General features: G+C 50.3%; 1 protein-coding gene and 1 long non-coding RNA gene across 10 annotated transcripts in view; one reads left to right on the top strand and one right to left on the bottom strand.

The window, feature by feature from the left end:
• The window catches only part of JAK1 (Janus kinase 1), a 237,341-nt gene that overhangs the window by 217,476 nt on the left and 6,685 nt on the right, over positions 1–13,180 (top strand). For all 9 annotated transcript variants that reach the window (XM_021942491.2, XM_021942485.2, XM_021942487.2 and 6 more), the window contains 8 exons: positions 2,274–2,380; positions 5,483–5,626; positions 6,414–6,501; positions 7,502–7,629; positions 8,248–8,383; positions 8,919–9,070; positions 11,531–11,681; positions 11,793–11,887. In XM_021942491.2, the coding sequence (XP_021798183.1) occupies positions 2,274–2,380; positions 5,483–5,626; positions 6,414–6,501; positions 7,502–7,629; positions 8,248–8,383; positions 8,919–9,070; positions 11,531–11,681; positions 11,793–11,887 (1,001 nt within the window). The remainder of the gene's footprint in view (positions 1–2,273; positions 2,381–5,482; positions 5,627–6,413; positions 6,502–7,501; positions 7,630–8,247; positions 8,384–8,918; positions 9,071–11,530; positions 11,682–11,792; positions 11,888–13,180) is intronic.
• LOC116276351 lies at positions 8,961–11,535 on the bottom strand. Its single transcript, XR_004185808.1, has 2 exons — positions 11,417–11,535; positions 8,961–10,793 (listed from the first exon to the last, which is right to left on the bottom strand). It is a non-coding gene; the product is annotated as an uncharacterized LOC116276351 (long non-coding RNA).

Raw genomic sequence — 13,180 nt, 5'->3', positions numbered from 1 at the left:
ACTAAGAAACTCTTCATGGGATAAATAAAAAGCAAAATGAAAAAGCAGGAGGCCACTCAGAGTGGGCGTGATGGCTCAGCAGGTCCCGCATCTCTGGTCCTGGGTCCTGTGTCCAGCCCCACTGTCCATCTCCAAGTCTGAGGGAGGCCATGTGGAGAGCTCCATAACGACCCAGGGGGCTCCTGGGCCCGTTTTCCACCAGTCCTTTTAAATCCTCATCTGTGCAGTCAGCTCTGATACTGAGGACTTCTGCAGTCCACTGCCCAGGGCTCTGGAACCCGGATGATACAGGAAGGATGGTAATAGTGACTAAGATGTAATGCCAGTCATAATCACGGTGGCAACCAGTCAGGGAGCGTTTTACTCCATATCAGGCGCTGAAGGCAGCCCCTGCCTTGCGTCATCCCATTCATCCACACGGTAACCTATGAGGGACACAGCTGTGGCCCCCATTTTTCTAGTGAGGAAACACCTTCATGGAGGCACTGTGGCCTCCCCCATTCACATTGTTGACCCTGGTGCCATGTTCCCCGAAGTGCCCATGCAAAGAATAGTCCATAAATGGCTTCGGTTCCATTCCCCTCTCTCATTTCCCAAGTGGCTCTGCTGCCTGGCCTCTTGCCTGCGGACACCAGCCATGGGGCCCCTTCTTGATGCCTTTTCTCCTGAGTTGAGTTGAGCCTGAGTTGCCTCTGAATTGGATTTTCCCCAGGTAACAGGGTAGAGTCAGGAAAACGGTATGGAGGGAACAGCCTCTGGAGAAAGGAGTGCCCAGGATATGAGAACAAGGGGAGCCTCTCCCTGAGCCCTGTTTCTGGCACCCACATTTGTTCTTCCGATTAGGGCCAGGTATGTTGTGGGAAGGGTAGAGACTAGAGCCATCTCTGACTTCAGTGTGAATCCTAAGATTATGAACTGCGTGGCCTTGGGCCAATTAATCTCTTGGAATCTCTTTTCTCATCTATAAAATGGGGATAAGAATACTGTGTATTCCATAGGATTGTCATAAGACGAAGGAGTTAATGTGTATGTTGCTCATAGAACAGCGGCTGGCACAGAGAAAGCAATCGGAGTATGTGAGCTTAAAAAATTAGAAAGGAAAAGAACGCCCTGTCCTGAGGGATAGTGAGGTTTAGAGACGTGGCCCTGTGCAGGGACCCGGCACTCAGCAACCATTGCCTCCCAGCGGTGTGTGTGGTGGCCTCCGTGGGTTATGCCTGGCTGTTTTTACAGATGTTCTTTTAGGAACTTCCTTCTGTTCCAGTCTAGGAATCAGGACTTCATTTTCTCCCCTAACTCGTCGTTGTCTTGTAGTGTAGGAAAGAGGAAGTGAAGGGAAATGCATGTTCTTTGTCATTTTCCTAATATTCCTGCTTCAGTTAATAAAATTGATGAATAGACACAAGTCTTCAGGGATTCCCGGAATACTTTCCCTGCTAGTCAGGATCTGGAAGGTCCCTTCTTGCCTTACGATAACCTCGTTCCTTGCAGTAGTTTCATGGCGGAAAAGATGATTTCTGTGGATTGTGGATTTCCTGGCCTGGAGGATTTAATAATGTGTTGGGTTTCTGTTTGAATCAGTAGAATCTGGAGGATAGTCTACTTAAACCTGCACATTGAGGGGGCATTTGGTAAGCGCCTCCTCCGTGTCAGGCACCGCTCGTACCAGGAGCTTCAGATAGGGCACTGTTCTGGGTCACCTGCCCTGATCTTCTGGCTCAAAACCAGTGTTTGTTCACCTCCTCTGGTTCCTGTCATGCCCTGGGCCTGGGTACTGCTTCTTCCTTCCATAGCTCTCATCTTTAGAAAGACGCCAGTCATTCATTCACACATTTAACAAATAATAATTGAGTGCCTGCTATGTACCGGGCTGTGGAGGTGGAGCAGAAAATAAGATGGACACAGTTTCTGACTTCTTTTGGTTTCCAGTCCTACATTTAAAATTTTAATTTCGTTGGGGAAACTGTTTCTGACCTTTCTTACCAGAACAGATCTTGCTGTACCAACCTTGGAGCACCACACACCTGTTCTTTAGAGGAGCTGAACAAATTGTAGCTTTCCATTTAATTGGTGATTTGGGAGTTTTGGCTCTGTCATCACCCTGTGAGCTCCTGGAGGGTAGGAGCCATGTGCCTGTTCAGTAAGCACTTGTTGAATGACTGAAGCAGCAAGTGCCTGCACACGGGTCCCACGGCCCCGGCTCAGTAGACGCTGACTGTCCGGGAACTCAGATCTTGGGTGCTGTGCTCAGACTCCTCCAATCTCTTCCACAGAAATCTCCAACCTGCTGGTGGCTACTAAGAAAGCCCAGGAGTGGCAGCCCGTCTACCCCATGAGCCAGCTGAGTTTTGATCGGATCTTCAAGAAGGATCTGGTGCAGGTGAGTCACGGCTGCAGGGTGTGGGCCGGCTGTGGTCCTGCCTCCCTGCGGTGGAGCAGCCTGGGGATCTGGGGCAAGGAAGGCTGTGTTTGGGGAAATCTTAGTAGAAAAAGAACAGGGAGACTTTCCTTTGATGGCAAAAACCATACAACCAGTGCCTCCATCCTCCTCACCGTTGCTGACGCTCCTCAGAGACATGTTTTGAGGAAAGTGGTTTGGTCAGGCCTTCTGGGGTTCCCTAGAACTGCAGGAACCTTCTGTGGTGAGGGAATGCTGAGGGGGTGGCAGGGCAGGAGGTGGCTCTCCACAGGGGAGCATGGCCGTCACCCCTCGCTGCCTGCAGCAGGCTGTGTGACAGAGCACCTCCAGAGTTCAGTCCTGCACTTTCTGATGATACTTCCAGAAGGAGCAGAGCTGGGGAGGAGAGAACACAGGGAGGGGACAAGAGGACATGCACAGTCTAGGCCTGAAGGAGAGCTATCTGGAGAAACAGACCCCGGCCTTTGGAGGCCTTTTTGCCCGGAATCTACAGGGGCTGCCCTGGAGCTGTTGCTGGTGGTGTGAGACCCAGGGAAAGCCCACTTTCTATTCTGCCGCTGCACTGCGGCCCTGTTGCATAGAGCCACGCATTGGGGTATCAGGGAGATGGTGTGGCAGCCTTGGAGGGAAGCAAGCACGGTGCCACTCACCACCTGGGGAGATGGCAGCACCTTAGGGGTGTTGGAGGGTGAGGCGGAAGCTGCCTGCTGTGAAGGAGCCCGGGGAGAGTGGCACACGGGGGTTTGTTACTTTACCTTTTTCAGTGAGTCCCTGAGATTGTTGGGTAGAGATTGAGGGAGTGGAAATCTACAGCTAAACTGCCTCACTTCCATCGTGGTACATTTCTTCACCAAAGGCCCATCATTGTTCTCTATTCCCCTTGTGGTGTCAGAGCTATGTCCTGAGATTACAGTCGCCAGAGCCACAGTTTCATAGCCTCTTTTCTGTGTAGAACTTACATAGTCCGTGGGGCCTGCCTCTTTTCCCTCCCCTCAAGCCTCCAAGCAGGTAACCACCATCCTCCATGCCTTCCACATCCACTTAGCCAACAGAGATCAAGCATTACACGTGCCATGCACAATTGCTGCCTCAGCAGGCTCCTGTCTGTTTTGAGGGGGTAATCACATTCGCAAGAGTCAAGTTCCAAGGTAGGAAAGTACAGGAGGATGTGGACCTAATCTTGAGAGGACAGAGATGGCTTCCTGGAGGAAGTGATATCAAAGCAGAGTCCCAGACCAGGCACAGTGGCTCACACCTGTAGTCCCAGCACTTTGAGAGGCCAAGGTGGGAGGATCGCTTGAGCCTAGGAGTTCAAGACCAGCCTGGGCAACACAATGAGATCCCATCTCTACTAAAAATAAAAATGAGAAAGTTAGCTGTGCGTAGTGGTATGCAGCTATAGTCCCAGCTACTCAGGAGGCTGAGTTGGAAGGATTGCATAAGGCCAGGAGTTTGAGGTTGCAGTGAACCATGATTGTGCTACTGCACTCCAGCCTGGGTGATAGAGTGAGACCCTGTCTGGGGGGTAAGCAGGGTCTCATCCTGGAGGATGAGCTCAAGTAGCTAGGCAAGGTGGAGGGAACAGCATCAGAGGAGGCTGAAGTGGGCCATATGGGCCTTTGTGGGGCCCTGCAGAATCCTGACAGCATATGGTATCATGACTTGGCCACGGGAAGAGCAATTATTCTGAAAGCATATGGCTTTTACAGGATGTTCTGGGAATACAGCTTCCCATAACCTTGATGGATCACTTCATGACAGATGCAACTTTAATGAATAGCCAAAGACCTTGCCAGGATACAGCAGACAGGGTGGATGCATCGCCATTCGGCTCTGACAGATGACAAATGGTGGCATTTGTGCAAATTAATATACCTGATTAACAATGGTGTATGTTCCTATGGGGGATAAGACTGATTCCCTTGGTATAAGCTACAGTCCATTTTCCGCATTTCCAGGGGGTCCTCAAATAATAGAATAATGGACCTTCATTTTACAAGTTTTGTGGGGCTAATGTCAACAACTTGACAGTGCCTAAGTTTCGTGAATCCCATTTCGATTTCCAAATATTAAGAATTTTAAAATCAGAATTATTGCAACTTGAACTGGAAGGGTCCTCAGAAATAGATTATGGTGCGGCCAGGGCTTTGCACGGATCATCTCATTCAGTCCTCCTGCCACTCATCCGGGGGTATTGTTCCCTTTCACATGTCAGGAAATCCAGGACACATCGCCCCAGTCTCCACCATCATCTTCACATTGCCATCTCCTCTGTGAGGTTGCCAGGGCAAATGCCGGTGTACTTTGCACCACTAACTTTAAATCCCAGTATGCATGCATACACATGAGCACACACACTGGATAGATGGATGGGAAACACATGGTTCCAGTGTGAGAAACTGTGCCTACCTGTGCCAGAGGGCTTCAGATAACACATGGGCCCACCAGATGGGTTTCTACCCCCCCGTATGCCTGAGTCTGTACCAGGAGCCTCTGTCCCTATTTCCTGGTTTGATTCTTATCACAGCCCTATGAGGTCAGTACCATTATTACCTCCATTTGCAGAAAGTGGGCAGAGATTGCCCCCATGTCACATGGCCAGCGGGTAGTAGAGCTGGGATTTGCAAGCCTCTTCACAGGGTAGCACAGCCTGTGAGTAGAGGAGCTGCCTGGGGGCTCCTGTCTTGAGTCTTCTCTGGAGGCCTGGGGTGGGACCCATGTGGCTGGCCGTTGATGGTCCTGTTTGCAGTGTCCTGACAGGTTAGGACTGTGTTTTGGCCAGAGGCTGTCCTGGGGGTAGAAAGCAAGGAGCCATTTAGGGAGTAGGAGGACCGTCTCCTGGGGCCCAGCAAATGTCACCACTGTGTTTGGCCAAATAGCTTGTTGTTTTCTCAGGAGACGTGACAAGGACAAGGCGCTGGGGACCATGAGCTGGGGCAGGGAGCCCTCTTGCCTTTGTCCCATCCCACTGATCGTCCATGTTCCCACTGAGGAGCCATTCCCAGACGGTCCATCACTGCAGGGGACAGAGAGGTCACCCCAGCCTTCTGCTTCCTCCCTCAGGGCGAGCACCTTGGGAGAGGCACGAGAACACACATCTACTCTGGGACCCTGATGGATTACAAGGATGACGAAGGAACTTCCGAAGAGAAGAAGATAAAAGTGATCCTCAAAGTCTTAGACCCCAGCCACAGGGATATTTCCCTGGCAAGTGTCTTCCTCTGAATTCCTCCCCTCCCCTCTCCCATTTCCAGAGCCAGTGGAACACGATGGGTTGAGAAGAACCCTTGCACTTCTTGTGGCCCAGTGGTTTTCAAACTTGCCTTTTACTCAATTTTTTTCTCCACATATGATCTTAGTGGACCCTGTGTGTAGAGTGAGGTGGGTTGAGCAGCTCCTCACACTCATCCCGTGCCCTCCCTTCCACCCCCACCCCCCACCTTTCCTAAGGACAGGTCCAGGTGGCCATGCTGTGGAGCCCCAGGACTGGCCAAATGGTTCAGAGTTCCTGATACAGTCCATGGCTCTCAACGCACAGTCTGGAAAATTAAAGCCCAGAGGAGTAAAAGGACTCACCCAGGATCCCACAGACTGTTAGAGTGACACAGTCAAATATTGAGCAGAGATTGGCTGCCTTCATTTTCCCTTTGTTCCAGCATAGTGCTAAACATGGGTATTTCCCAGAGCTGAAAGGAAGAGAGAGAGGTGGGCATGAGTATCCAGTGGGAAAATTCTTAGCCAGCTTCTCCCACCAGCCCTGCTCTGCATCCTGTTAGGTTTTCTAAAGAAATCTCACATCCCTGCCAGATTGGCCCAGAGAACAAGGCTTGGCAGTGCCTCTGGACAGTCAAGGCCAGGGGATTGATGTTCAGGGCCCGGGGTGGCGACAGTGGTGAGCTTCCCTGGGTCCACTGGCTTTTCCCTCAACAGAGCCCCTGGGGAGCAGCCCCCTAGAGGCTGGCCTGAGACATTCGTGTATCCTGCTTGCCTACAGGCCTTCTTCGAGGCAGCCAGCATGATGAGACAGGTCTCCCACAAACACATCGTGTACCTCTATGGCGTCTGTGTCCGCGATGTGGAGAGTAAGTGTGTTCTCTTTTGAAGGGGTGGGTGGCCTAGCTGGGGAGCCTGGGTGCTGTGGAGACGGTAGGGGCTCTTCCCACCCTCATGTTGCCCAGACTTCTTGCCTTTCTTTGTGCGATTGAGGAGATTGAGGGACGGAGCAGATCATTTGCTTAAGTAAGTAGTGGAGGTGGAACTAAAACCGATTGCTTTTCATTCACTTGTGTAATGTTTCTTGTCAACGCTGGCAAGAACTCTACACTGTGCTAGACCTGGGAGGCTGAGGTGAGTGAAATGAGGTCACGGCCCCAAGAGTCAGGCTCCAGGAGCTCTGGGCAGGTGAGTGAGGTGAGCGCACCCCACGGGCAGCAAGACGCTGGCCCCTCGAGTGGACTGGCCTGCCTTTCAGCCGCAGGCAGGCTTGGCCCTTTCTTGGTTGTCAAGCCACTGAGCTGGTGGGCCCTTGGGCTGCTGCTGCACACTGAGATGGAGGGGTGGCCTTGGCCACTGAGTTCCTGACATATAAGTTTGGAAGAAGAACGATTTTTTTTTAAACCCCAAGTGACTTCTTCCCTGTGAAATCCGGCAATGTGAGCTGTTCGGTGTACTCTCACAGGAGTCCTGTGGAGAGGGAAGTTTTGCCGTGCGAGCGGCCTGACCTCGGCATCGCAGTGTGTTGTAGAACAGCAGCAGTGGCGGCGGCTGTTCCCAGAGCCCTTGTTCTGTGTCAGGCCCTCTGCCAAGGCTTTCCATGCCTTGTGACATTGAGCTGCCATCTGTTATTACAGATGAGGGAATTGAGGCTCAGAGAAGTGTCACTTGCTCAGTGCCACCCGTTTAGAAGAAGAGCTTGGGATTGAACTTGGCCTTTCCAGCTCTGAAGCCCCTGCACCTTTGCACCCCCCAAGGATATCTGTGTACTCTTGAGTAGTGTTCACTAAAGTGGGCTGTTGTAAGGGGATGAAGGAGAGGACTGTCCCATAGACCAGGTTCCAGACATGGCTATTTTTGTGCCTATAGATATCATGGTGGAAGAGTTTGTGGAAGGGGGTCCTCTGGATCTCTTCATGCACCGGAAAAGCGATGTCCTTACTACACCCTGGAAATTCAAAGTTGCCAAACAGCTGGCCAGTGCCCTGAGCTACTTGGTAAGAATGTCCTGATGTCCATAATGGTCCCACCAGAAACCAGAGTGTTGTGGGAGGGGTGGCAGGAAGGAGGTGCTAGCCAAGCAGCTGGAGGGGCCTGTTCTTGGGTTCCATGGGGCCAGGGCTCTGTGGCTGGACAAAGGTGTGCCTGGTGCTTACTGAAGACGGTCATTTGGGGCCGTTCCCTGTGCTCCATGGTTCTGTTTAGTGGGAAATGTTAGCATGTCAGAGGACCGACCTGCATACTGCAGATGGCAAGGCTGAAAGCAGTGTAGTAGGTGTTGAGTGAATGAGTGAACTGCCAGCCTCTGTAGCAGCTGACACGTGTGGAGTGCTCACCATGGCTCAGCTGTTCAGGCGTTTCACAGATTCTCATCAGTGTCATGCTCATGAAGCCCAGTGAGATATGCCCCACTATTTAGCCACATTCAGTGATGAGGGAGCTGGAGCCGAGGGGCACCTGTGATGTGCCTAAGTCACACAGATGATTGGTGGCAGGGCCAGGCTGTCCGGATCTGGCTGTAGCTGGAGGTAGGAAGAGATGACCTCAGGGACCAGGGTTGGAAATAGAGTACAGGAAGGAGCAGCCTGGTTAAACTTGCCCTTTTTACTCTGCAGGAAGATAAAGACCTGGTCCATGGAAATGTGTGTACTAAAAACCTCCTCCTGGCCCGTGAGGGCATCGACAGCGAGTGTGGTCCGTTCATCAAGCTCAGTGACCCTGGCATCCCCATTACGGTGCTGTCTAGGCAAGGTGTGTCTCCCCTCTCTTCCCTCTGGCCCCATCCTGAGTTGGGGCAAGTCAGCAGGGAGAAGGGCTGGGCTGGGGTTGGTCTCCTTTTAGAGAGTCTTTTTTTTTTTTTTTTATTTTAGTAGAGACGGTTTCACCATATTGGCCAGGATGGTCTTGATCTCCTGCCTTCTCTTAAGCCCTTGAACAAGCCCCCTTTCGTCCCCTGCCCTGGGTGATGGCCCCCACCCTGGGATGTTTTGCTGATCCTGAGGCCAGGGCTTCAGAAGCCTGGCTCCACACGACCCTTCTGGGGAGCTTGGAGGCAAGGACCCATCTGCTGGCTGTGACCCAGATTGATGTATCAGAAGTGCTGGGTGAGGCTTGGAGGCCTGCACGCCTGCAGAACCCCCATGGGACTCATGTGGCCATGGGCCACGTTTGGACACACTGCTTGAAGTAGTTCCTTCATTGGCTCACTGTTCTGGCTGCAGTGACAGTAATTAAATCCCCGGGAGATCCTAGAAACTGCTCTGTCAGTGTGTCTGTTGTCTTCCAGAGTGCATTGAACGAATCCCGTGGATTGCTCCCGAGTGTGTTGAGGACTCCAAGAACCTGAGTGTGGCTGCTGACAAGTGGAGCTTTGGAACTACGCTCTGGGAAATCTGCTACAATGGCGAGATCCCCTTGAAAGACAAGACACTGATTGAGGTGAGCAGGTGTTTCCCAGGGTATGAGGCAAGTGAGGGCTTTCAGGCGCTCGTGGACTTCCCAGGAGTTGTCGGAAGCCTGGCACTGTGGGAAGAGATGGGCATGGGTTTGAATCTCTTCACAGGCCTACTGGGTGTGTGACCTCACAAATGTAACTGAACTTCCGTGAGCCTTAGTTTCGTCATCTGTAAAATGGGGATAATCAGTAACTCCTTGTAGGGTTTTTGTGAAGATTAAAGAATGCAGAGAGAGTGATAGGCATACAGTACAAGCTCAGTAGATGTTATAGTATTATTTATCTGAGATTTTAAGTGCCTGTTATTCAGCAAAATTAACACGCAAATATGTATGGAGTTCCTATGTTGTATTAGGCATCAAGCTAGGGAAAGGCTGGGGGTTCACAATAAAATAAGATAGAGGCCTTGCCTTCCCTTGAGGGCCTTAAGGTATGGTAGGGATTTAGGCTAAAATAACAATGGTAAGAATTCCAGAAAGAATACCTGAAAGTGTCACCCTAAGAGCCCTATAAATTAGGTAGGAGGGTGTCATTACCCTTATTTGACAGATCAGGTAACTGAGACTCAGGTAGCCCCACTCACCTGGGTTCCTCAGCTAGAATGCAAAACAGGTGAGGTGTGGACCTGTCCTCCAGATGTACCTGTGGAAGAAGTAGAGACTCTGACTCCAAAGGGGTAAAGTAGTAAAAATCACAATGAAAGACCACTGTCCCTTCATCTCAGTGACTGTAATTGGAATGTGCTCCGTATGTTTAGAGGGGGCAACCATCAGTTTCGGCTGTGAAAGCCTGGTTTCAGTGCTGTGCCAGGAGCCTGGGTAGTTTGGTGTGCCTGGCCTTGAGTATCTGGAATGGGGAAAGGAGTAACAGTGATCAGGTGGGAAAGGCCATTTGGGTTCAGATGTTTAAAGTCCCTGATTTCAGGCTGCAGAGCCTACATCTTCCTGGGGGTGGCCTGGGACAAGGCAGGATTTGGGTGGAGGAGGGAGGGGCTTGGAGGTTGGCCTTGGGATGTTATCCTGGATGCAGTAGCTGGGATAGACAGAGGAGAGACCTGGAGGGAGACAAGGGCCCCGAGGCTCTCAGCAGTGAGAGCCCCACATCCGGAAATGGCAGCGGGAGTCCAGAGTGCATGGTGGGAGATATTGAAGAGGTAGAACCTCTATGACTTGCCAGTTAAAGATGGTGCAGGACTTGGGAAAGGATCTTAAACCGCGGGGAAACCATCGGATCTACAGATCTGCTATTTGGAATTTTCAGCCTAGGCTTTTGGGAAATTCATTTTTATTTTTAACTTCCTTGAATCCTTGGAAATGAAACAACATACCCTTTGTCATCAGTCAGTGTTTATTGAGCACGTGCTGCGTTCCCCAGGCTGAACAGCATACAGGGTGGTGTAAGGAAGGACCCATATCTTTAATAAAATAGGGGTCTCTCTCTACCTAAGTCCCCTTGGGTTAGATGGCCTTTCTGCAGGCTGCACTGCCGCAGCGATGTGTGAGTGACACTCAAGGACGAGAGCAGCTCTCAGCTCCTTAATTCTAGTCCTCCCTCCTCCCTGTCCTCTGGGGCCTGCCCACCCCACCCCACCCCAGGGCCCACGGGGACCAGAGAGGAACTTAGTACCCTTGGAGTCCAGCTAGAAAGTAGGAACTGGAATGCAGTGGTTTCACTTCGTCTTCCAAAAGTAGCATAAGTTCTTTGTTTCTAAAGTTTAAAGTAATAAACAGTTGAAGAAAATTTTAAAAATGAAACTGTTAAAAAAAGAAAATAGCAATCACTGCATTCTTGTCATCCCTGACCACTGTTAACACTTTGGCATTTTGTCTTCCAGCCTGTTTGTATCTCTCTTTTTTAAACAAAATTGGGGCCATGCTAGATAGAGTTATATAAAATTCTTGAGTTTTTTCATTTAATACTGTGAGGGCTTTCCTGTGAGATAAAATCATAATTTTTAAAAATTTAACGTAAGAGTTGTTTTGTTTAATTTACTTGACTAAATTTATAGTTGGCATTTAAGTTTTCAGATTTCCAGTGTTCTATCTAATTCTGCAGGGAACATCCTTATACATAAATGTTTGTTCATATCTGATTTATTTCTGAGTCATTCAGTCATTGAAATTAATGCATCAGAGGGTTTGAAGAATCTGAAGATTTTTGTACATGTTGCCCAGTTGTATTCCAGAAAGGTTGCATGCCTTTACTTGAATGAAGCCTTTTGGGACTGGGCTATAGTGCCCAGTCTCCTTGAATTTGGATTATTCAGTATTAGGACTGTGATTTCCCCTTCCAAGAAGAAGGCAACAGTAACAAACATTTATGAAACTTACCTGTAAGTGGAGATGTTGAGAATCGAATGAGGAATTGGCACTTCCATCTGACCTGCGGCTGAGAAGTTTGTAAGTGGTTCCTTTGGTTTCTTCCATGTGCCCCTCTTGTTTCAGAAAGAGAGATTCTATGAAAGCCGGTGCAGGCCAGTGACACCATCATGTAAGGAGCTGGCTGACCTCATGACCCGCTGCATGAACTACGACCCCAATCAGAGGCCCTTCTTTCGAGCCATCATGAGAGACATTAATAAGCTTGAAGAGCAGAGTAAGACCTGCCATGTGCTGCTTTAACGCAGCCTGGGGAGAAACAGGAGCCTGGGTGGCAGTCCCTGGCAATTGCCTGCCTTTCACTCTATTTTCTTTTCTCTTCTGTTAGATCCAGATATTGTTTCAGAAAAAAAGCCAGCAACTGAAGTGGACCCCACGCATTTTGAGAAGCGCTTCCTAAAGAGGATCCGTGACTTGGGAGAGGTAAGTTACACCCGTGCTTCTTGCTCCTGACGGCAGAGCCCTCCGCCATTCACAGCGCCTCTGTCTGCACGTACAGCTTCTCTCCATCCTTTTTCATTCTGGGGCCAGGTCCATGAGCGAAAGCACCTTACTGCATTTGGGGGCCACTTTCATCACAAGGGATTGTGTTTTTCTCCATGTGACACCAGGGCACGGGCGGAATGCATGTCACCGCCTGCGTGCACACTTGTGTATGCACACGGGACTCTGGGCAGCTCCCTTGAGAGACTTGATTTTTCTCTACAGGACAGAAGAGAATGGGTAGATGGGGGAGTAGGTATAGATATGGTGGAATAGGAAAATCTCTGCCTCTGACTTTCCTGGGCATATATATCCTGTAAGCTTCTTTCTTTTTCTCCTGCCCCAAGAGACAGGGTCTCACTCTGTGTCCCAGGCTGGAGTGCAGTAGTATGGTCATAGCTCACTGCAGCTCAACTTCCCAGGCTCAAGCAATCTTCCTGCCTCAGCCTCCTGAGTAGCTGGAACTACAGGCACATGCCCCCATGCTGGCTAATATTTTTTTTATTTTTTCTTGTAGAAATAGGGTCTTGCTGTGTTGCCTAGGCTGCTCTGAAACTCCTGGCCTCAAGCAAGGAGGCCTCCCAAAGTGCTGGGATTACAGGCATGAGCCACCACACCCAGCCCTGTAAGGCTCTTTAAAGGAGGGATAGCTTTATTGCACAGAATCCCAAAATAAAATACCAGCTTTTCTTTGGACCTTAAATGGGAGCTTCCAAACAGTTAATTGTGACTAGAGAAGCTACTGAGATTTGTGTCTTTATACAGATGTTCTATAGTCTGGTTAATGAAACAGACTTGATACATCTCCAGGATCTGCTGTGTGCCAGCCTCTGTGCCAGGCATTGTCAGAAGCATGGCATCCTTACTTTCCCCCACCATCCCTGAGGCCAGTTTCTGTATACAGTGAGTACATCAGGAGCCAGCTCAGATTAGGGAACTTGGCCACCCCTGTCGCTGTCAGGTGGCTTGGCTGGAACCTGATCTCACGTCTTCTAAAGACTCCTCATGCTCTTGCTCTTTTCAGCCATGCTGTGGGGCCTGTCCTGTAATGTGAGCCCAGAGCTTTCAGAGAACGGCACAGTTGTCCTGCAGGTCCAGAAATAACCTTCATTTCCTGTGGGTTACATGTTCATGGAAGCTGGGACTGATGAGTTGGTTCATCGTCACCTGCTACTTTCCTTGTCTTAGTAACGGAGGGGACAGATTGTGAGGCCAAGAGAGCACGGGGGCTGT

Source organism: Papio anubis, chromosome 1, assembly GCF_008728515.1.
Source record: "Papio anubis isolate 15944 chromosome 1, Panubis1.0, whole genome shotgun sequence".
Classification (NCBI taxonomy): Eukaryota; Metazoa; Chordata; class Mammalia; order Primates; family Cercopithecidae; genus Papio; species Papio anubis.
The sequence above is the reverse complement of the archived record's forward strand: the minus strand, read 5'-3'. Positions and strand labels throughout refer to the sequence as shown.